The 22,345-nt window shown below is 40.3% G+C and overlaps 1 protein-coding gene and 1 long non-coding RNA gene across 3 annotated transcripts in view; one reads left to right on the top strand and one right to left on the bottom strand.

Moving 5' to 3' along the window:
* The window catches only part of HEATR5A (HEAT repeat containing 5A), a 59,842-nt gene that overhangs the window by 29,275 nt on the left and 8,222 nt on the right, over nucleotides 1-22,345 (top strand). The window contains exons 17-33 of one of the 2 annotated variants that reach the window (XM_083609240.1): nucleotides 1,267-1,372; nucleotides 2,309-2,499; nucleotides 3,484-3,643; nucleotides 5,056-5,245; nucleotides 6,408-6,577; nucleotides 8,089-8,115; nucleotides 10,807-10,945; nucleotides 12,446-12,625; nucleotides 13,447-13,686; nucleotides 14,940-15,121; nucleotides 15,613-15,681; nucleotides 15,965-16,144; nucleotides 16,524-16,755; nucleotides 17,559-17,807; nucleotides 18,412-18,539; nucleotides 18,762-18,909; nucleotides 22,062-22,334. In XM_083609240.1, the coding sequence (XP_083465366.1) occupies nucleotides 1,267-1,372; nucleotides 2,309-2,499; nucleotides 3,484-3,643; nucleotides 5,056-5,245; nucleotides 6,408-6,577; nucleotides 8,089-8,115; nucleotides 10,807-10,945; nucleotides 12,446-12,625; nucleotides 13,447-13,686; nucleotides 14,940-15,121; nucleotides 15,613-15,681; nucleotides 15,965-16,144; nucleotides 16,524-16,755; nucleotides 17,559-17,807; nucleotides 18,412-18,539; nucleotides 18,762-18,909; nucleotides 22,062-22,334 (2,864 nt within the window). The remainder of the gene's footprint in view (nucleotides 1-1,266; nucleotides 1,373-2,308; nucleotides 2,500-3,483; nucleotides 3,644-5,055; nucleotides 5,246-6,407; nucleotides 6,578-8,088; nucleotides 8,116-10,806; nucleotides 10,946-12,445; nucleotides 12,626-13,446; nucleotides 13,687-14,939; nucleotides 15,122-15,612; nucleotides 15,682-15,964; nucleotides 16,145-16,523; nucleotides 16,756-17,558; nucleotides 17,808-18,411; nucleotides 18,540-18,761; nucleotides 18,910-22,061; nucleotides 22,335-22,345) is intronic. The other variant, XM_083609241.1, reaches the window with a different exon arrangement.
* The window catches only part of LOC310766371, a 33,393-nt gene continuing 24,780 nt past the window's right edge, over nucleotides 13,733-22,345 (bottom strand). The window contains exon 3 of the long non-coding RNA XR_014550108.1: nucleotides 13,733-15,100. This is a non-coding gene — a long non-coding RNA (uncharacterized lncRNA). The remainder of the gene's footprint in view (nucleotides 15,101-22,345) is intronic.

The raw sequence follows: 22,345 nt of genomic DNA, 5'->3' as shown, positions 1-22,345 counted from the left end.
GCAAGAGCTCTCCACCACTGCCTCCATTCTACACTCACGCACCCACCCCAGCCTGAAAACAACTGGCATTCCAAGGAATGCTACCCTTGAAATAACATATGTGAACATTTTTCTGTTTTCCAATCTAGTTCTAATTTAATATTTCATGTGCATACACAACTTCTCATGAAGCTCCTTCACCTTCCTGTCCTGCCATTTTCTAATTCAGGTGCACAAGCATTTGTGAAACCAATCTGTGGTATAACAAGCACATTGGGGTCTATCGATGGTGAGCAGGTAGGAACAGAATAGGCTGTAGGGAGGAAGAACAGTTAAACAATATTGTTCGGCCTCTTGTGATTGGCCATTTTGAATATTAATCCAGCCGCTGTAGGAGCAGCAGCAATGGTTACTGGTTTCCCACCTGTCTTCTCAAGCCTACATAATGCAATATATTGTAAAATGCAGAACACAAACAACAAAAATGCTTTTCATTTAGGAAGTGTGGGTGTATATCCATATATGCAAATATGTTCACATGCATCACTTTTTAAAAACATAATAAAATACAGTGGTGCCTCGCAAGACGAAAAGAATCCGTTCTGTGAGTCTCTTCGTCTTGCGGTTTTTTCGTCTTGCGAAGCAAGCCCATTAGCGGATTAGCGGATTAGCGCTATTAGCAGCTTAGCGGGCTTAGCGGATCAGCTGATTAGCAGCTTAGCGGATCAGCTGATAAGCGGCTTAGCAACCAGCTGTTAAGCGGCTTAGCGGCTTAGCGGATCAGCTGTTAAGCGGCTTAGTGGCTTAGCGGATCAGCTGATAAGCAGCTTAGCGGCTTGGGAAAAGGTGGGGGGAAAGGAAAAAAACCCCGCAGGAACTCGCAAGGCATTTTCGTCTTGCGAAGCAAGCCCATAGGAAATTCGTTTTGCGAAGCACCTCCAAAACGGACAACCCTTTCGTCTAGCGGGTTTTCCGTCTTGCGAGGCATTCGTCTTGCGGGGCACCACTGTATATGCAGTGTTATGGTAGTTACTTAGAATGATAAAGTTGGATGATAGTCTTTTTAAAAAAGGGGTAGGTGGAAAGAAAGGTGTACTCGATTGGGATTAACAGACAACCAGAGAAAGGACCCCAGGGACACATTGGGAAATAGTGAGTTCTACACTAGGGGACATGCCACAGCAAAAGCAGTGTTCCCTGCTCAACAACCTGATATCTGCTGAACTTGGTTGAATAACGGAAAAATTAGTTATATCCCCTGTCTCCTCCTGTTTTTGTGTGTTTAAGGTTGCAAGTATTAGAACAATTATTGACATCTATAAAACAAACCAAAGGATCACGGCAGCAGATAGTACAGCAAAATGTTCTATCAGCATTTTCTAATGTTCTGAAGGTAAGAGTCTCCCTTTGTTACAAAAACAGGTCCGTTGGCTAAAAAGTGATTATACCTTAAACATTGAGAGGTGTTACTATAGTGATGTTCTGTGAATTAGAAAATTTGAATAATTCTTCTGAGAGCTCTATGTCCTTGAAAATAAATCACATTATTTGTGGCATTGTATTAAATTCTATACTCTTTGTAAGTATTCATCACCAGGAAGAAAATTTAGAGTTTGAATATAATTTCAATAAATGCAACTATAAATATGCGTATTTGTTGCTTGTCCCTTCTAAAATGTTTTCTCTCTCTTTCTTTCTGTTTACCATCCACCAGATCTTGTCCTAGTTTTCTGTTTTTAGACTTAGAGGTGCTTTATACACTTCTTTTTTTGAAGGGAACATGTTACAGACTCTTTAACGTTTCGAGCACGTTTATTATTTCTTAACCTCGTGCACACTGTGGAATTGCATGGTGGACACAGTCTTTTCTGACCTTAAAAACATGCTGCATTGACAAGGAGAAAAACTGGTGCAATGCAGGAATCCACATTCCACTATTGTTTAGAAACTCTCTAACGGAAACCATGTTTGTATAGCTGGAGGTGTCCTGTATTGGCAACATAATTATCTTCCTCTTGCATCTAGAGTCAAATGGAAAAATATACTGCTATATGTGCAACCCACCTCTGTTTTCATCTGCTTGATGTTGTCTGGAAAAAACCTTTTCCCTACAGCTCATAAGCTGCTCATGCATGTGAAGATGGGTTATATATTTTATATTCATTTTTCAGGCATCATTGCCCAAAATTTAGCAGCTTAGAGTGGTAGAATACGACCTTTGGAACTACTGCTGTAGGGATATTGAATAAATAGTCTTTATCCCTGTAAAATTCTGTCTACTGTATCTACATACTGAGCTTTTAAAAAAATAAATCTTTTTTTGTTCTAGCACTTGGCTAGCTGCAAGGGAAATTTAGGTTCTGAAGAAATTCGAAGCTGTGCCCTGACCTTAGTGATGAGTGCCTTGGAAAGTAGTAACCCACTCTTAAGATGTTCTGCTGCAGAATCCTTAGCCAGACTTGCACAAGTAGCTGCTGACAGTACCTTCACTGCTGGATTGGTGCAAATTAGCTTTGACAAGTAAGACACTTCTTATTGCATTGTTTTGTTACATTGCACTGCAGTACAAAATGAACTGCTTGGTCCTATGCATATATACTCAGAAGTAAGGAAAAACTTCAAGGGTAGAGTTCATTGTCATGCTATGATGAATGTTCCATCTGTGCAAGCTTTTAAGTTTGCTAGATGAAAAAAAATCTCCTATTCCTTCCCTCTGTGTGCTGTTCAGGGGGTTCTCAATAGCTTTTTGAATGTCCAAGTACACTGTGTCAACCAGATGCTTGATGACATTCTGGAAAAATTCAGTGAAGCAGACCTTGCTCTTGCAGAAGCCATGCTGACTCTACTTCATCAAGGTTTGTTCTTCTATAAACTTGGTTGTTTTACCTTTAACAATAATTACCACTAGTTTTCCCAGGACAAATGTTAAGATAACCAGCCTGAAATTTCCAGGATCACTCTGTATCCCTTTTAAATAATTGGTGTGATATTTACTGCTTTACAGTTCTCAGGGATGGAAGCTGATCTGAGGGGCAAGTTATGTATTTTTGTTAGAAGGTCAGCAATTTGACAGGTGGATGCCGTCCAAACCCAGCAATCTGTCAGTTTTTATTTTGTGTATTAGGCCTAGAACTTCATCTCTCATCACCACTATCTGCCTCAGTTCGTCAGATTCCATTCCTGCAAAAGTTAGTTTGCAAACTGCAAAAAGCAGTTTTGAGATCTGCTACTGTATATCTTCCATTGTGGATATTGATGCAAATAATTCATTCAGCTTCTCCTTTGGGTTCTGGGCAGAGGATACCACTTAGCTATAAGGAGACTTGACACCAGTAACATATTTTTTCTTCTTTGCTTCACTAAAGTTATCTGGTAAAGCTGGATTCAGTTGCTATAATCACCATTCTAATTTCATTTGATTTAACATGTGACACTTTCCCCAAAACCAAGTTGAGCTCAAAGCATCTCTTACCCAGTTTATTTTTTATTTTTTATAATACATAGACTAAAATCTGCCAGAGATGTAATATCAAGAACAGGACATTCTTTGGCTCTGGGATCCCTCTATAGATATCTAGGAGGAATAGGCTCCACTCAGCACCTGAATGCTTGTGTTGGAATACTTTATACATTATCTCAGGACAGCACTTCACCTGAAGTACAGGTATTTATTGGTTTCAACTGTTTTTCCTTTTTTTATTGTGTAAGTGGCTTTGAGTGTAACAGTTTTATTATTTATACCCCACCCGTATATAACTGTGAAGAAGCAAACCTTTAAAAAATGTTATCTCATTTGAGTATTGTTTAATAATCATTTTGTAAAGTATGTCCTCCTTCATAAAAGCAGACTTCAAATCCTTGAGCTGTTAATTTGGTTGTTGTTGCTCTTGTTGGTTGTTCTTCTTGTGGGCTGTGACTGATATTGAACTGAGTTGGGGGAAGTGAAGACTCACCATGAAAGGCACATGAATCTGGGACAAAGGATCAGTGTATGGTCAAAGTGCCCTATTCACTATCCTTTCCTCCTTGCAGTTCTTCTGTTTATTGAACCCTCTGCTTGCTTCTTCTGAAACAGGGATGGAGGGCAAGAGGGTGCTGGAATTTTCAAATTCAGGTCGGCAAGGACAGTGTTTGCTCCCTGAACTTACACACACACACACACACACACACACACACACACGGGGGGGGGGGGCATCAGCTCTTAGATAAGCATGAACACTTAGAGCTGATCTGTGTGGATTCCCACGTGACACCACACCCCTCCTCTTACACGTGCTAGGGCCATCTATTCTGATCTCCATTTTAGATGCAGGTGTGGGAGAAATGCAGACAAATCTAACTATGGATATTCTTTTCTAAGAGTTAAGGCCATAGAGCTGTATTGCTGATAGGCAGACTCAGACCATAGAAATGTAATTGGTAGAGAAGGCTCTGTGCTATGTGGTTTCCCCTCCTCTCCTGGAGAGGAAGAAGCATATAGTACTCTCTGTCGTCAGCCAGCCATGAAGGAGGTATGCCTCCGATCCTTCCAGCATCATGCATATGCCTGAAGCTGTTTTTGCTGTAAACACAAGTATTTTACCCTCATTTACTTTTAATGTTGTTGCTGCTAAGGACGAATGTTCGACTGTGAGAAAAATATAAACTGATCATGTTGTCTGTTAACCCACAACATGGGTCTGTAGGGGAATAACATATAGTTAATTATATTCCCTCACCTACCAAATAAAACCCATCAGCAGTTAAGTGAGCTGCTATTGCCACTGAGGAAGGCAAGAAAGTTCAGGCCAGTTTGTATCATGTCTATATTCATATATGCCAGAATCGGTACTTACTCACTTCTCCCTTCCCTTAGCCCTGCCGTGAGGAGCAATTACGTTTCTTCAGGTCATTCATCTTAAACTCCTATCATTTCCAGTCACGTTGTCATACTGAATTATTAGTATATTATTTAGCAGCATCTCACAGATGTACACTCATTTTACACAATAATTTTATTTTTGGTCACAGTTTGCGAATTATTTTATGTTTGTTCATTTGTATGTGTGACAGCACAGCATTTTTGGTATTTTACAGACCTGGGCACTGCATTCTCTGTCACTGGTCATTGATTCTGCTGGTCCTCTGTATCACGTGCATGTGGAACCTACCCTCTCTCTTGTTCTTATGTTGTTGTTGACTGTGCCTCCTGCTTATGCTGAAGTTCATCAAAGCCTTGGTCGCTGTTTAAATGCACTTATCGCTACTTTGGGTCCTGAGTTGCAAGGTATGCACATATTTGCGACGTAATGACAAGACAGGAACCAGGCTGTTGATTATGAAGCTGGGAGATAATGCTTTGCTAGTTCTCACTTAGTGAAATGTGTATGGAGTACAGCAAGAACTAAAACAATGTTCAGACTTCTGCATATCGGGACAAATTTTTTCCCCAAGTCTTGCACAATCACATTAGCTTGGGTGTCTCCGGCTGTAGTTGGACTACTACTCCCAACATCCCTGACTACTGGCCCTGCTAGCTAGGCATGATGGGAGTTGTAGTCCAACTACAGCTGGAGACACAAGTCTCAGAAACACTGGTGTAGTTTGTAGCCCTCAAAGCTCATTTAATTGATAAATTGAATGTGACCTGCATGCTTCTATTCTTGAGTGCTTCAAATGACCAGTGCTCTTTTCCCCTGGCCGGAGAACCCCTACTAGTCTTGAGGTCTAGGCAAATTTTCCCTCTGGGTGCATATAGGTGCCCTTCTCCCTGATTGCCTAGATCAACTATCTGGTTGAGGCCCAAGCAAGTGACATTGGGCATGTTCTTTGCCCTTGGGTGTGTGGTTTTTATTGCAGAAATAGCCAGTGCAGGGTGAGAGGTCATTCAAGGACCCTGGCATGGAAGGTAGTGTGTTCAGCCACTTGCTGCCTACTGCAATGTGGATTGAGATCCCATGTCTGCAGGGTGGGCAGTGGGAGAAGGAACTCCTAATGAAGCTAATCAGGTTTTTTCTCATGCAAATTGCCAGCACTGGGGGCCTAATTAGGGCTGCAGCCATGGGGAAAGGGGTAAAGCCTAGTCCCGTGCCAGTGTCCCAATATGCATTGCCCCTGCACAGTTCTGGGGCTTTAGAGTTAACATCTTCCTCCTGGCCAATTTGTCTCAGTAATTTCTATTATTGCCCTTTTTGTATGGGGAAATGTTTTTTTACATATAGTTTTGTCTAGCGCAGGGACTTCATTGTTTGATGTTTTGTGAGCCTATGTATTTTCAGTTATGTATTTCTGTTTTTTAAAAATGTTAGAAGTAATCTAGAAGATTTAGCGTACGCGGTGCACACGCTGAACAAATAGCAATGCAGTTTTTGATGTTGTTAACTGCTATCTGAGTAAAAAGAACATGACAGAGGGAAATCTTTCTCCTTCCTTTTTGTCCTGTGTTATAGGCAGCAGCACTACAGTTTCAGCCTTGAGGGCATCTTGTCTCCTAGGCTGTGCAGTGATGCAAGATAATCCTGACTGCCTTGTCCAAGCTCAAGCCATCTCTTGCCTTCAGCAACTTCATATGTTTGCTCCTCGTCATGTAAACTTGTCTAGCCTCGTGCGGTGCCTGTGTGTAAGTACATATTTACATGTTACGCTTTGCCTCTTTTTGTAACTTTGGAAACAGAGCATTGGAACCGCAGCTTTAAAAATTGTTAATGTGCCATACTTTTTTAGTCATTAAAGTCCACTTTTTCAGATGCATAAACTGAAACATTCACAACTTCCATGAGGCAGGTTAATTTATTTGAAAACCTGCCTTTTCAGGATGGGAACTGAAAATGAACAAATTGTTCTGAGGAAACAATTTATAATTTTTTGTTGGAAGTATGGTGAGTCTTTGGTTACTAGCAAAGCATCCTGGGATATTGCAAATTTCTCTCACTGGCTTCTGAAAATTGTCGGTGTGGTGTCTGGTTTGTGTTTATCCTTTAGTGTAACCACTTACTGGTACTGTCCTGTGTGGGCAGCAGAAGAATATTGCTAGCAGTTGATGGCATCTGTGTATCACATTACAATATGTGCTAGTAAATGATTCCTTGATAGGTCTGTAAAATAATGTTGCCTGAGTTGGAATGAGACATAGGAAACATACAAAGTTAGTGAATGCTTTTGCCATGTCTTCATTCTAAAATACTGAAATTTTTGAATAGAAATGTATGGACTTAATGCTGTCCAAGAGAAAAAAGCTCCCACATATTATTTTATAATGAATCTTTAGAGACAGTTCGTTGGTGCTGCCCCACTAGCCCATTCTGCCTTCCTCAGCCCCCACATGACTTACTTAAAACCAGTTCATAGGGAGGCCCTGGCTGTCAGCTTCTTCCTCATTAGTCTCCGTGTTCCCCTTGTAGAAGTCAGCAGAGAGAAGGACGGGGACAAAACTAGAATTAGTTGGGTTATGACTCCACCTACTTTTCACCTCCCTGCCTTCCACTCTTCCAGTCCCAATGAGCCCCAGTGTAGAGATTTGGTGGGCATAATTTTATATCAGACTGTGTGATGATTAGGCTCTCTGTCTAGCTCTGGCAGCACATTTGGGTTGGGGTCCTATGACTTCAGAGTACTAGTTGTGAATCACTCCTGACAACTTTTGGCTGCAATCCAAAGGCAGCCACTGCTCATAGCATCCAAGCTTCTCTAGATTAAGACCTTATATGAACTATCCCATCTTGCTATAGGTATTATGGTCTGCTTTTTCTTTTTAAAAAGCAGCAAGTACTTTGGTGTAAATTTAAAAATATAAATTGGTTTCAAATGCAATTTAACATTATAAGTTCTTTGTTTGTTTGTTTGTTTGTTTCATAAGATTTATAAACTGCTTGTTTTTTTAAAAAAACAACAACCCTCAAAGCAGGTTTACAAAAGATAAAACAGTAAAATCATTAAAGCTGTTTTCAGCAGTTAGTATTGGCATTTGGCTTTTTCATTTTAAGGACCTGGAGTAATAAGTAATGCAAGTTGAAATGTGCAAGTGCTCATCTTGTGGCAGTAAATTTGTTTTCCATTGTTGAAGGTTGGGATCACTATGGGTTCTGATACCTAGGTTTTGTCATGACTGGATTATCATTTGTTTTTGTGCAGGAGATCTTGTTGGAAAATTCTGTGTTGGTAGGTCTCTGTGCACTGTTAAAATTTCAGCAATTTTCAGTGTTCTTCTTTTAATTTTCTCATTGTCTCTATTTAACCATTAATGTCAAGAAAAAACTTTTAGCATGTTGAGTTATGTTTTGTTCCGGTCTAACCAAATTCTTTCTTAACATTTTTATAGCTGGCACACACACTTTGCTGTGTATATTTTATTTTTGTGTCTATTTTACTTTTGCATTAGTTTAACTTAAACATCTTAAACTAAAAAATAAATAAAGGAGACCACCATTTTAAGGGTGTGTGGGTGTGGTTTGTATGTGTGGTTTGTATGTACTGCTTGCATTTTTTTCTGTGTTTGTTTTTGCCATTTTCGGTCTCTTAAAAATGAAAGAGATCAGAAATTAGCATTGTTATTTGTCTTGCAGTTAAGCTTGTGTGTTTTGGCTTTTTCATATAAAAAAAGGAACTGGCATTTTTTTAAGCATGCATAAATCTCAGTGTGAGATCAGCTTGAATCAATGTTGCATAAAGCATTTGTATACTTGAAATCTTCACTTCAAACATCTTATTATTTTTTAGTTTCTTAAATATGTGCTAGGCATATTTTTCTATGCATCAAATTACCTTTATAAATTAGTGTGCATGCAGCAACGTAAGAAATTATTAGATGCAGACTCGGTTTGATTAACTGTGAATGCATAGCACTTTCTGTGTCCATTTTACCTCCTTTTGAGTTCCCATTGACAAATGAGGTACATGACCTCCCAACAAGGTTTCTTTGTAGCATGCATCCAGCTCTGCCCCATTTTTCAGGCTTCTAAATGGACACAAGATAGCAAATGATAAAGAACTTGTTAACTTCCTCTATAATTCCATGCTCATTTAGTTTGTCTCATTGTAATTTTAGAACCTCCATTTAAACTCGAATTTTAGTAGATACTATCTTTCTGGCCTAGATATAATTCAGCAAGTTTAATATGCTAGGGGATTTATTGAGAGTAGTTATAATGAGTCTGCAAAATTTGTACATTTTAAATATGTCTGCATTTGTAAATTAAGATGATGAAATTCTCTAAACTAGTATTGAAACAGCAATATTTTGGTGGCTAATGTAAGGGAGCTGCAGGCTTTGCTATAGTGGGTATTTGTAGTATGCCATATCCATTGGTAGAGAACACATTGTTGCTGTTGTTGTTGTTATGGTGTCTATACTTCCTTTCAAAGGGATGTGGGTGGCGCTGTGGTCTAAACCACAGAGCCTAGGGCTTGCCGATCGGAAGGTTGGCGGTTCGAATCCCCATGACGGGGTGAGCTCCCGTTGTTCGGTCCCTGCTCCTGCCAACCTAGCAGTTTGAAAGTACGTCAAAGTGCAAGTAGATAAATAGGTACTGCTCCGGTGGGAAGGTAAACGGCATTTCCGTGCACTGCTCTGGTTCGCCAGAAGCGGCTGTGTCATGCCGGCCACATGACCCAAAAGCTGTACACCGGTTCCCTCGGCCAATAAAGCGAGATGAGCACTGCAACCCCAGAGTCGTCCACGACTGGACCCAATGATCAGGGGTCCCTTTACCTTTACCTTATACTTCCTTTCACCTGAGGATCACAGAGCAGTTTACAATATAAAAACACAAAAATACGTAACATAGTAACAAACAGAAGTAATCCCCCCGCCCTAGTTTAAAAGGCCATAGGTTGTTTAATTAGCCAAAGGCCTGGGATAAGCAGGCTGGTTTTGCCTGGCTCCTAAATATATATAAAGAAGGCAACAGATGAGCCTCCCTGGGGAGAGCATTCCCTAAGCAGGGAGTCGCAGCAGAAAAGGCCTGTTCTCCTGTTGCCTCCCTCCGGACCTCTCATGTATGAAGAAGGGCCTCAGATGATGATTACAGGGTCCAGGTTGGATCATACGGGGCGAAGTATTGCAGTTCCAAGTCATTTAAGGCTTTATAGGTCAAAACCAGTGCCTTGAATTGGGCTTGGAAACTAATTGGCAGTCAATGCAGTCACTCCAGGATTGGTGTTATATTAGTTCAGTATCTTTGATGTACTGTGTATATGTAGGAAAGACATCATTATTTCACCATTCATAGCATCCCTTATTATATTATCATTCACAGATAGGTAATGTTGGGATAGACTTCTGTCTGAAACCCCAGAGAGCCACTGTCAGTCAGTATAGGATAGTGCTTAACTAGATGGGCCAATGGCCTGATTCAGTAAAAGACAACTTCCTAGCCATATTATAATATTTTTAATCTTCTATTTAAAATGATTATATGCCGGTGATGTGAATGGCATTTCTTTGAAAAGGTGCAAAATAATAAATGATGCTTATTAAATGACTACAACCAAAAATAGGTTTTATAAGGGTTTAGTTTATTCATAGCTAAAGTAGTAGAAATATTTCTGTTCATTTGCTTTTAAACAAATATTTGTATCCCACCTTTCCCTCAAGTGTGTTCAAGGTGATTTACAACAGAAAAACTTAACATGAAACAATAGATGGAACTGTTAACACCAGCCAGACACAGTCAAGATAGTGGAGGTTGACTCAGATATTTTTACTATTGTCCTCTGGCTTTTTCTTCTCTAATATCTGATTTCTAATTTTGTTTCAGAAATGTTATTGCTTAAAGAACTTCAGGCTCCTGTCTTTCAGATACCACCTATAAAAGTGCAACCCAGATTACATCCTTTGTCTATATATTTCAGGTGAATCTCTCTAGTTCATATCTGTTGTTGAGGAGAGCAGTACTAGCTTGTTTGCATCAGCTTGTACAAAGAGAGGCAGCTGAGGTATCTGAACATGCTGTGGCCCTTGCTAAAGACAGCAGAGAAGACTTTAGTCCAGGTAATATTGAGATTCAACCTTGTACCAGTGGATGCAACAGGACTTCTCTCTCTTCTGTTCTCCCAAACCCCCAGAGTAGATTATGGGGGAATGCAGGGGATTGCAGGAGATGGGGGAGGAGCAGGGAGTCCTGCTAGCACAAGCAGGCCACCGTAGCTGTGTGTCATTCATCATGTTTTCCCCTCTTAAATATTTTTTTGTTTCGTGTAACTTGTATCTTGCTATGCAAAATCCTGCAGATATTTGTGTATTGCAAACTGACTGCTTGGAGGCACAAAAGGCACGTGTTTATCTGTTCCAACCTATAGTTCTTCAAACTGAAGGACTGGGAGTTTGACTGCTGCACCACATCAAAAGCTATATCCTCCTATAAAACTGTCATGCCAGAGAGATGAATCTGTCTCAGTCTTCTGTCTCACATGCTAGTTTTGTATGTGCAAGGCTAGTGGGGTTTTTTTTGCTTTTTGTTGTTGTTGCATGAAATCACTCACTTTGCAGTCTAAAGCAGTAGAGTCCAGAAACAGACATGTGTTGTTTCTTATTTGCCTGTTTGGTCTCTGATTTGCACACTTTGCTCAGAAAGGCATGCCTGGCTTCCTGCTTTCTGGATACACACAGTAATCCTTACTATGTAGTACTTGTCTTTTTGATGCCTACTGAAGACCTTCCTTCTTTAAGCTGAGACTGTTCCCAGTATTGGAATTACTTTAAAGATGTATAATCACTTGTTGCTTGCTGTCCTGGGTGACTTTGGGAAGAAGGGTGGAATACAATTGAAATAAATAAGTATTTTGATTGATGTAAATGGCTTGTAGGAGCTTATTTCTGACCTTATATTGTCAGCTGGGATGTAGTTTTCATGATCTGTTGAAACACCAGCTTCGTCCATGGCTGGTTTTGTGCCATAGAGGTAACCCAACAGAAGGAGGGGCAGGAAGTATACAACCCTTCTTTTGGAGTCTGCTACCCATGCTGACCTAGCTAGTTTGTGGTCTGCTGCCTGAATGGACAGGGATCAGCATAACTCCTCCCCTTATTTTGGGACTACCTCTGTCAGAAGTGGTGATGTTTCTTTCATTTTCTTTCTTTACATCTCCGAGAGCTGCATGTTGGTCATATTAAAGGAATAGGCATCTGTATGTTGGAACAGAGGGCTGAAATAAGTCAATTTGGACTATTGCTGTGGCTCTAAAAATGAGGTTTAAAAATAATACAATGACACTTCCCCCAAGACATTTTCTTACTATATGGAATCATGGGGGGAAATCAGAGTCATGGTATGGAGGCAGGGAATGTCTTGAAGTGTGTTTGGTTTTAGTTATGCTTTGGGCATTAATGATGCTAGAGAGATGAGATGAGCAACAGCCTTTTGATATTATCTCAGGGTTAAATATTTTGCCACAGTATTGCACTTAAAAACTTTTGTCAGCTTTTAAGTGCTGTGATTCATGCTTGTTTCTCAGCAGATGAATTCAGATCACACTGTTGTTGCTTTTACAGGCATTAACATCAGAGAAGTAGGCCTTGAAGGTGCATTACTGAGCTTATTGGACAAGGAACTGGATCCAAAACTATGCCAAGATATCAGAGAGACCCTGAGCCATATGCTTATATCAATGGGAGTGGAAAAACTCTCTTTCTGGCTTAAACTCTGCAAAGATGTTCTAGCTGCCTCTGCTGGTATGTGCTGATGCCTTATTCCTAGAAAGTAGATTTTCTCATTAGATAAATGAATCAATGAATCAACTGACCATACTATCAGCTGATATCCTAACCTATTTTGCAAGTAATTTCATGTAATAAATGATAAGAGTGACTCATAAAAACTTCTAAGTCGGAAGACCACAGAGGAAAAGGAGGAGCCTCATGCAGCGTGATCACTGGAGGCCCTTCTCCAGTGACATCAGAAGGGAGTCAAGTGGCCCCAGGGAAATGGGCCTTCTCAGTGGTGGTACTTAATTTTATGGGATTCTCTTCCTAGCAAAGCTTTGCTGGTGCCTACTTCTTGGCACAAAGAAAGACCTTTTTACTTTCCTAGACATAGCTGCTGGTAGCTTCTATTACAGTGGTACCTTGGAAGTCGAACGGAATCCATTCCGGAAGTCTGTTCGACTTCCAAAGCATTCGGGAACCAAGGCTTCCTGCACCCAATCAGAAGCCACAGAAGCAGCAACACACATTTGGTTCCAAAGAACGTTCGCAAACCGGAACACTCACTTCTGGGTTTGTGGCATTCGGGAGCCAAAATGTGCGACTCGCAAGGCATTCGACTTCCAAGGTACAACTGTAGTTTTGTTACGTTTTTTTAATATAAATAAGTCTCCTTTGCATCACTCCCCACACCTCTTGCTCTGTTTCCTTGCTCATTCCTCCTCCCTATCTCTATTCTTCCTGCTCCCCTCCTGCCCTGTTATACACCCCAAGTCTTTGATGGGTACTGCTGCAACAGTACTCTGATCCATTAAGTGTTTTGCACTTTACCTCCCTGTATCTCAATGCAGATTTCATCACAGTGGTTTCAGTGGACACTACCCAAGAAGAAGAGGGAGCTCAAGGGGATGATGAATTTGCATTAGCTTTGGAAAACAATGAAAAGCTGCACCCTTTCCCTCATCCTCGATGGTCTACTAGAGTATTTGCTGCAGAGTGTGTGTGTAAAATTATCGGCCAGTGTGAGAATGCAGGCAACGCTCACTTTGACATAGCTCTGGCACAAGAAATGAAGCAAAGAGATTCAAGAGGTATGTCTTCATGTTTATGCAGACATCAACTGCAAGTAAGTGGGTATAGGATTGCAATCTAAATTTAATTTGACAAACTGTAGCTTAATGGGATCCAACAAAATCTCTTTCCAGCTATTGCAATAGACATTCGTTGAGGTGTGTATTCAGATTATTGTTAGTAGGCTCATTTGTGAGCAAGAGAAAAATGAATAGTCTTGAAGAACAAAGAGGTTTGTAGATTTATTATGGCACAAACTTTTCAGAGACTAGAGTCAACTTAATGCAGATAGTATTGTTAGATACATGTTGTATTGTCCTCAGTTGGCAGGTGGATATAGATGGGTGGGAGGAAATGTAACAGTGGGGTCAAATGGCTATTTGAGTAAAAAACCAAACCACAATATGGCTTCCTGTCCTGCTACATATGCTAAGCTGGCGTCTAGCAGTAGCCATTCCTCAGACTATAGGAGAGAGATGGTTCTACAGTTTCTTTCTGCCAGCTCTGCTGAAAGGCCAGACATTTTGCTCATCCTCTCCTTGAACTGTTTCCATTCCAGCTGGGCATTTTCAGTAACTCTGTAACTATGAACTAATGCCCGAGATTGCCTTTTCCCCTCTTCCCTCCCAATGTTTCCTCCTTTTTCTGTAATGTCTCTTAGATGTTAATCCTCAAGGTAGGGGATGTTTTTATAACTTGTAGCTTTAGACTACTCTGGAGCCTTTTTTGACTGGAGAGTAAACCTGGGATTTTGTCATCCAATGCTGCTGTTGTGTAACTTTGCAGACATTTGAACTTTAATTGAATTAACATGGACTTTTTATATTTTAAGACCATTTTGGCCTGCTTTTTCCATATAGAAACGTCAACTTGAGGGTAATGGCTCACACTTCTGATGAAATGAAATCTGGTCCATAAAGTTAATGCCATAATAAATCTGTTACATCTTTTAGATGTCTCAAACCCTTTCATTGGTGTTTTTTTTTCTGCTACAGACTAACACAGCTTTATCCCTAGAAGTTAATATTACTGAAGCAAACTTTTCCAGATGTTGCACCTAAAATGTTGACTCTGCGCAGACTGTTGACAATCTGCAGTTGTTATCAGTGGTTTCTTGGTTCAGCAGGAATTGATGCCTATTTATGTATAGGTGTACAATTCAGAGGATGGGAAAGAAGAGGGGGTGGGAGATAGGCATCAATGCTTTAAGTGTCCACACTAAACTATATTTTTCATATTAACAAAATGATGTTTTCCTTCCCCACCCCGCCAGATGATTTCCTAGTACTGCACTTAGCTGACTTGATCCGCATGGCTTTTATGGCTGCCACGGATCACAGTGACCAGCTTCGTCTTTCTGGCCTTCAGATGTTGTTAATTCTTGTTCGGAAGTTTGCTGCTGTGCCGGAGCCAGAGTTCCCAGGTCATGTGATTCTGGAACAGTATCAAGCAAATGTAAGTAGGCTTTTGGTTTTAGAGGCATTTGAAAAATAAAATGCATCTTAAGAGTTAACCCTACATTGCACTTGAAAACTTGTGTTATAAAGGAATATATTATTGGCGTCATACTACACAGGCTGAATAGAATTTATAACAATAGCCATCACTGTAGTGAATCAAGAGCTGATTTTGTGAATGTGTGGTGGAACTGGCCTAAAATAAATGAATTTTTGGAAAATATTTTATAACATATGTTACTTTAAATTAGCTTACCAAATTACCTGTATAAAGAGCAGCAGAAATCAGAAAGCCTCTGTGGCAACTGAAATGTATAACTTGGTCCCGAAATGTTCATCAAGTTGGCAAACTATTAGGAATAATTCTGCATGTTGCATCTTTTGCCTTTTAAGAGAATCATACTCAGATTTGTAAGAATATGTTAACTGGGCCAATTTCTTCAAAATATTCAAATATTTTTTAGCATGTTATCAAATTATTTTTTTTAGGTGGGTGCAGCGCTTAGACCGGCTTTTACTTCTGAAACACCACCTGATGTAACAGCAAAAGCATGCCAGGCAAGTTTTTTTAAAACTGTATATATAGAATTCAAATTTCATCAACTCTTGACCAGTCACAGGTAAAACTTGATAAAGATTATATCTTTATCTTATCTCTTAAAAATTAGTATTTGAGACTGCTTCACCTCTGAACATTAAATATGATTGCAAAATGGGTTTGCCAGAGCAGAGAGAAAGCTAATAACCTAAGTAAGTAAGTAAATAAGAGAGCACAAACCCAGGCATAGCGTTTTGTAGCATTACAAAAATAACTATATTGTTTGCTGTTCTATCATACTAGGTTTGCAGTGCCTGGATAGCAAGTGGTGTCGTAAGTGACCCTAGTGACCTTCAGAGGGTTCATCAATTGCTTGTGACATCCTTAACCAAAATACAGGCGGGACAAGAAGCCCAAAGTCAACTGTACAATGAAGGCACATCAGTTATGGAGATCCTAGCTGTGTTGAAAGCTTGGGCAGAGGTACTTTTTAATGTACATATTTATGGTGGCACTAGCGCTTTGCAATTGTAATTTGTGGATCAGACATTTGAATATCTACAGGGGTCAACTTCTAGTTTTGAGCTGTGGTGTTTGGCAAAAACATCTGGATTTTACCTTGATGTTCAAGGAATTGGAGAGCATTCCTATTTGCTTATACTGAGTCAGACCATTGGTCTATTCAGTTGTCAGGGCTGGAGTCAGAGGCAAGTCAGCACGAAGAAGCAGAGTCAGTTGCTTGTGAAGTTAACTGTTTATTCAAGGAAAGGGCATACAACTCAGCAACACTTCCCAGTAGGTCTTGCCCCTATATTCAGTGGCCTATCAATGAGACTGTCCTTTCATGTTGTTGTTTCAACAGGTCTATATAGTTGCAGTACAAAGGCAGAAAAAGCAAAGCGACGTCAACAGACCACCCTTGGTAATAAACTTCACAGAGGAGAGCTGCAGGGATCAAATATCTCCAGTGGATGAACTTCTGGAGCTAGTCCAAGCAGATCTGGGCAATCTGAGCAAACTCTGGCTTGCTGCACTCCAGGATTATACTCTCTTAACTTTGCCTTCAGAATTTGCCTCTCAGCTTCCCGCTGAAGGTAGGCAGGCAAATAGAACAATACAGTTTCATTCAATGCATTAAATCTATTATATTTCTCTGCTGCTTTTCACTCACACGAGTCACAAAGCAGCTTACAAAGAATAACAATAATAGAACATCACAATTACAACATAAATCGTATAAAGTAAGTAACAAATCGTCAGCAAAACAATTGCAAATCAACAGTAAAACAACCACCTTCTGTACAATACTATTAACAAAACAACTAAAAATTAAGCTAAACATCACAAGTCATAAGATTCACAAGGCATTGTTGCACTCATAATCCACAAAATAAGATTAACAAGATTAACAAACAACCAAAAACAAACTAAGCACTGTTGAATTCTCTCTCTCTCTCTCTCTCTCTCTCTCTTCTCTCTCTCTCTCTCACACACACACACACACACACACACACACACCCTTCCCCACCCTCATGACTCAGTTCATCAAAATACATACACATAAAATACATTCTGCAAATACATACTAATTTTGTTGCCACATAGTTTGGGCCTGATTCAGTAAATTAGAATGTAGCCAATAACTTCTTCTCAGCAAAAAATTTAAATGAAAATTTCAAAAATGTGGATGCATAAGTGTTAAGATGCCTGTAAGATTGCAGAATTTAAAAAGAAGTTTACTGAAGTCATCTTTGATGATTTGTGAATATTACTTTTAAAGAATAACTAGCCAAACCTTCCTCATTGTTTAACCATAAAAAGTGTAATTAAAGTAGTAAATACAAAGCTACCTTGAGCTGTTTGGAATATGCTAAACATTTGTTGCTTTTAATTGTAGGTGGTGCTTTCTATACTGCAGAGACAATTGAAAATTCAAGACCACACTATCAAAACTCCTGGGCATTGATTCTCCATGCAACAGCATTGTGGCTTACCAGCACAGGTTTTCTTGTAGGTGACTCAGATGAAGGTCTAACTAACCTTTCTCGACCTGTCACCCCAACTACAATGTGTCAAGATTCAACATCTAGAGCTGCTGTAAAATCACCTGAAGACGTGAACACTGATAGATTTCATCTGGTTTTGGGTTAGTAAATGCATGAACTTTTCCTGGTGTTATTTTCTCATGTAATTTTTCTGATTGTTGTTGGAAATCAGTATGAGATGTTAGGCACATGTCGAAGTGGTTAATATGCTACTGTTGATAAAATTCTGCATTGTATGGGATTACTACAGAATTTCACCATTATTTCATTGAATCAAGCCAGTGGTCCATCTAATTGAGCTAATTGTCCCATCTAACTGAGAACTGTTAACCCAGAATGTCAGAGGATCTGAAACCCAGTTCTCCCAGTCTCTGGGAATTGGAATTTCATTTACTTATATCTTATTTGTTAAAAGATTTCTAATCTGCCCTTCATGTTGAATGATCTCAGGGTGTATAACAGTTTAAAACAAAACAAAACTGAAACATACAGTTGGAAGAGTACTAATATATACTCGTCCCAGCACAGGCCCAATAAAAATTATTTCAAATGCCTGGTGCAAAAATCTGGCACCAAAAGATGGACAAGAAGAGCACAAGTCAAATTTCAGGGGCAGATAGTTCCAAACTAGTCAATTGACTGATGTGTTATTGGAAATTTAACTCTGATTCTGTTCACAGCATAATTTCTCCCCTCTCTTCTTAGGAATTAGTGTGGAATTTCTATGTTCTCCTCGGTCAGATGCAGGAATGGAAAATATTACTTCTTGCCTACATGCCTTACGGGTGCTGCTTGATGTTCCTTGGCCAAGGTCTAAGATTGGTGGCGATCAGGTAACAATCTATTGGAAATCCTAAGTATGAATTATGAATTGTTCTGTGTTAACAATAATTGCTTCTACCTGATGTCTCCAAGAAATTGCTTCCTTCGTTTTCTCTCATCGTGATTTCTCATGACATAATGTGAAGGACGCTTGAAATAGCCTCTGTGATACATTTCACCATGTGTGTTGCTGCATTGTGTGTTCCACACTTTTCCTGTTTCCCTTTATACAGGAGCTGAGTGTTGAGCTGCTGAATGTTTTACATCGGCTTATAGTGACAAGAGAGTCCCCTGACATTCAACTTGCTGCTCTAGAAGTTGTTCGACAGATTCTTTTTGCAGCTCAGGAACATGTCAAGGAAAAACGGAGAAGTGCAGAAGGTATTGTTCTTGATGACATTTAACTTAACATGCTGGCTTTCCACGCACAAGGTGGCTTACATAAAAACGATCGAGGACAATACATAAAAACTTCATAAAAACAAAGCAAAATACAAAAAAGAAAACAAACAGGAGACAACCAACATCAGTTAAAAACAAGCAAGATCTCACACAATAAACGGTTGGGAGTTGCGAGCCACACAGGTTTCATGCTTCTCTCTTCTCTGGCTCAAATTTCTCCTGCCTCCCTTAAGCAGCGCCCTTCTTATTATGTGTTAGAATTGAATAAATATCTTATGACCATGGTAGGTAAAAATAAATAAATTGCTGCGGTTCTTTTCACCGGTAGCATAATGCTAATAGTAGATTTTTAACCTGTATTTCTAATTTATTTCCATATTTGTCCTGTATTAGATTCTTTCTGAAAATGGGAGCTGCACCCATATAGGATTATTTTAGTTAGTGATGGTAATTTAAGCCATCCCTTCTTTTAATAATGAACATAGCTGTTAAGCATAGTATGCATCAGAATTAATATACAGTAGTACCTCAGGTTACAAACACCTGGGGTTACAAACACTTCGGGTTACAGACTGCGCTAACCTGGAAGTAGTACCTTGGGTTAAGAATTTAGCCACAGGATGAGAACAGAAATTAAGTGGGCGCGGTGGCAGTGGGAGGCCCCATTAGCTAAAGTGGTACCTCAGGTTAAGAATGGTTTCAGGTTAAGAACGGACCTCTGGAACGAATTAAGTTCGTAACCAGAGGTACCACTGTAGCTTGTTTTAACAGTTGGCATTCATACCCTACAAGTGAAACAACTTAACTGTTGTTTCTTTCTTCCCCAAGAACCTCACCAATTTTAATTGTGAAAGGGAGTTAAGAAAATCAAACATTCTCACCATCCTCACAAAATTGCAGTTTCTAGCGTTGGAGACAAACAAAGAAAAGTAAGTTCATACAGTGCAGCTAAATGATGGAATTTGTTACCCCTTAGATGGCTTTAAAAGGGGATTAAACAAATTCATGGTGGATAAAATTACCAGCAACAACTAGTCATGATGACTATGTACTGCCTCCAGGTATAGAAGCAGCATGCACCTCTAAGTGGCAGTTTTCTGTGGAGAGATTGCCATTGTAGGCAAAGAGGTTGCTGGATTAAACAGGCCTTTGGTGTGCTTACACAAGTGTTCTTCTTATGTATTGAATCCTCATGCTATGGCACAGCAGTAAAACTGGGAATAAAACTACTCTGTGAATTTGTAGTACAGCTATAGCAGGTAAAAGGTAAAGGTAAAGGGACCCCTGACCATCAGGTCCAGTCGTGACCGACTCTGGGGTTGCGGCGCTCATCTCGCTTTATTGGCCAAGGGAGCCGGCGTACAGCCGCTTCTGGCGAACCAGAGCAGCGCACGGAAACGTCATTTACCTTCCCGCTGGAGCGGTACCTATTTATCTACTTGCACTTTGAGGTGCTTTTGAACTGCTAGGTTGGCAGGAGCAGGGACCTAGCAACGGGAGCTCACCCCGTCACGGGGATTTGAACCGCCAACCTTCTGATCGACAAGCCCTAGTCTCTGTGGTTTAACCCACAGCGCCACCCACGTCAGCTATAGCAGGAGTGAAGCTAAATTGGGAGTTTGGATTTGGATTTGATATCCCGCTTTATCACTACCCTAAGGAGTCTCAAAGCGGCTAACAATCTCCTTTTCCCTTCCTCCCCCACAATAAACACTCTGTGAGGTGAGTGGGGCTGAGAGACTTCAGAGAAGTGTGACTAGCCCAAGGTCACCCAGCAGCTGCATGAGGAGGAGCGGGGAAGCGAACCCGGTTCACCAGATTACGAGTCCACCGCTCTTAACCACTACACCACACTGGCTGTGATGCATGTTAACATGGAGTTCTGTTTTGCAAACTGTGTGTCTCCACAGCAGAAAAAATCCAAGTGCACACAGCTGAAGCAATTATAGATTCTTTCCCTGTTGACCTCTGCTTCCATTTCCCTCTCTCTTTCGCTTCCTTTGTGTCTGTTATTAGGCAGTAAGAGCCTTGAGGTAGGGACCTGTCAGACCTGTTCTTTGTAAAGCATCATCTACATAGATGCATTATTTACATAAGTAATATATGTGGCATTGCCTTTTAAATGCTTTAGAAAAGAACTCTGTGGCATGGTTTCTGCTGGGAGAACCTTCCTTTTTAAAAGCACAGGAGGTTTCTATCCCTCAAGGGTGACGTGACTGTCCTGTTCTATTTATTTGCCTACTTTCTGAAGAACTCCAGGTATCTTAGAATTCACAGTATCAAAATAATGTGTCAGATAAAAGCAACCCTCCAAGTTAAACCCAATTTATAACACAAGCGGCTAACAATCTCCTTTTCCCTTCCTCCCCCACAATAAACACTCTGTGAGGTGAGTGGGGCTGAGAGACTTCAGAGAAGTGTGACTAGCCCAAGGTCACCCAACATTTACATCTGTTTCATGGCTTGGACAACCCAGCCAGAGGGGCTGGGTATAAATAATAAAATTATTATTATTACTTATATGGGACCGACATTGATAAATATGTCCAGTTTCCTCTGGAGTTGCATGCGAGGTATATATTCTCAATGCTGTTAGTTCTGACAGGACTCATTACTGGTGTATAGGAGCAAAACGTGTGCTTGATGTTTTATTCTTGGTGTTTTAATTGTATTTTGATGGTGATTGTTTAATAATGTTTTGTTGTATGGAAACCACTCATGATGGGAAAGCAGTGTACAAAAATATTTATATAAATAAAGAAGCCGCAGGTGCTGGGGCTAAATAAAAATGCCTTCAGCAGGTGCCAAAAGGAATACGATGCAGGTGCCTGCCTGCTATCAATAGGCAGGGAGTTCCATAGATCTGGTGCTGCCACACTAAAAGATCAAGATCTTTCAGATGTGGTGCAAGTATTATGTGCCGCATGTAAAAGGGCTAGTTCTGCCGATTGAAGCAGTTGCATGGGCACGTATGGAGTAAGACGATCTTGTAGGTAAACTGCTCTCCAAGTTCTTAAGAGCTTTATATACTAACACATTGAACTCAGCCTGGTAAGCAGATCAAGTGGAGACCTCTCAGCTTATTTGCTGACAAGGCCTCACTCCTATCTATCTCTGTCCTTCCATTTTAGTTGATGACGGAGCTGAAGAGAAGGAAACATTGCCGGAATTTGGAGAAGGCAAAGACACAGGCGGGCTGATACCTGGAAAGTCCTTAGTCTTTGCAACCCTGGAGATGTGTGTGTGCATTCTCGTAAGGCAATTGCCTCAGCTGAACCCTAAGATAACGGGCAGCCCTGGAATTACATCTGGAAAGCCTCAGTTGTTATCGGAGAATGGAAGCAGACTAGTATCAGTGGCATTAGGAATCCTCTCTGATGTTCCTGCAGTCTGCTCACCAGAAGGTAGGTTGCTC

This window comes from Podarcis filfolensis, assembly GCF_964270895.1.
Source record: "Podarcis filfolensis genome assembly, chromosome: 1".
Classification (NCBI taxonomy): Eukaryota; Metazoa; Chordata; class Lepidosauria; order Squamata; family Lacertidae; genus Podarcis; species Podarcis filfolensis.
This window is presented reverse-complemented; position numbering and strand designations above follow the sequence as displayed.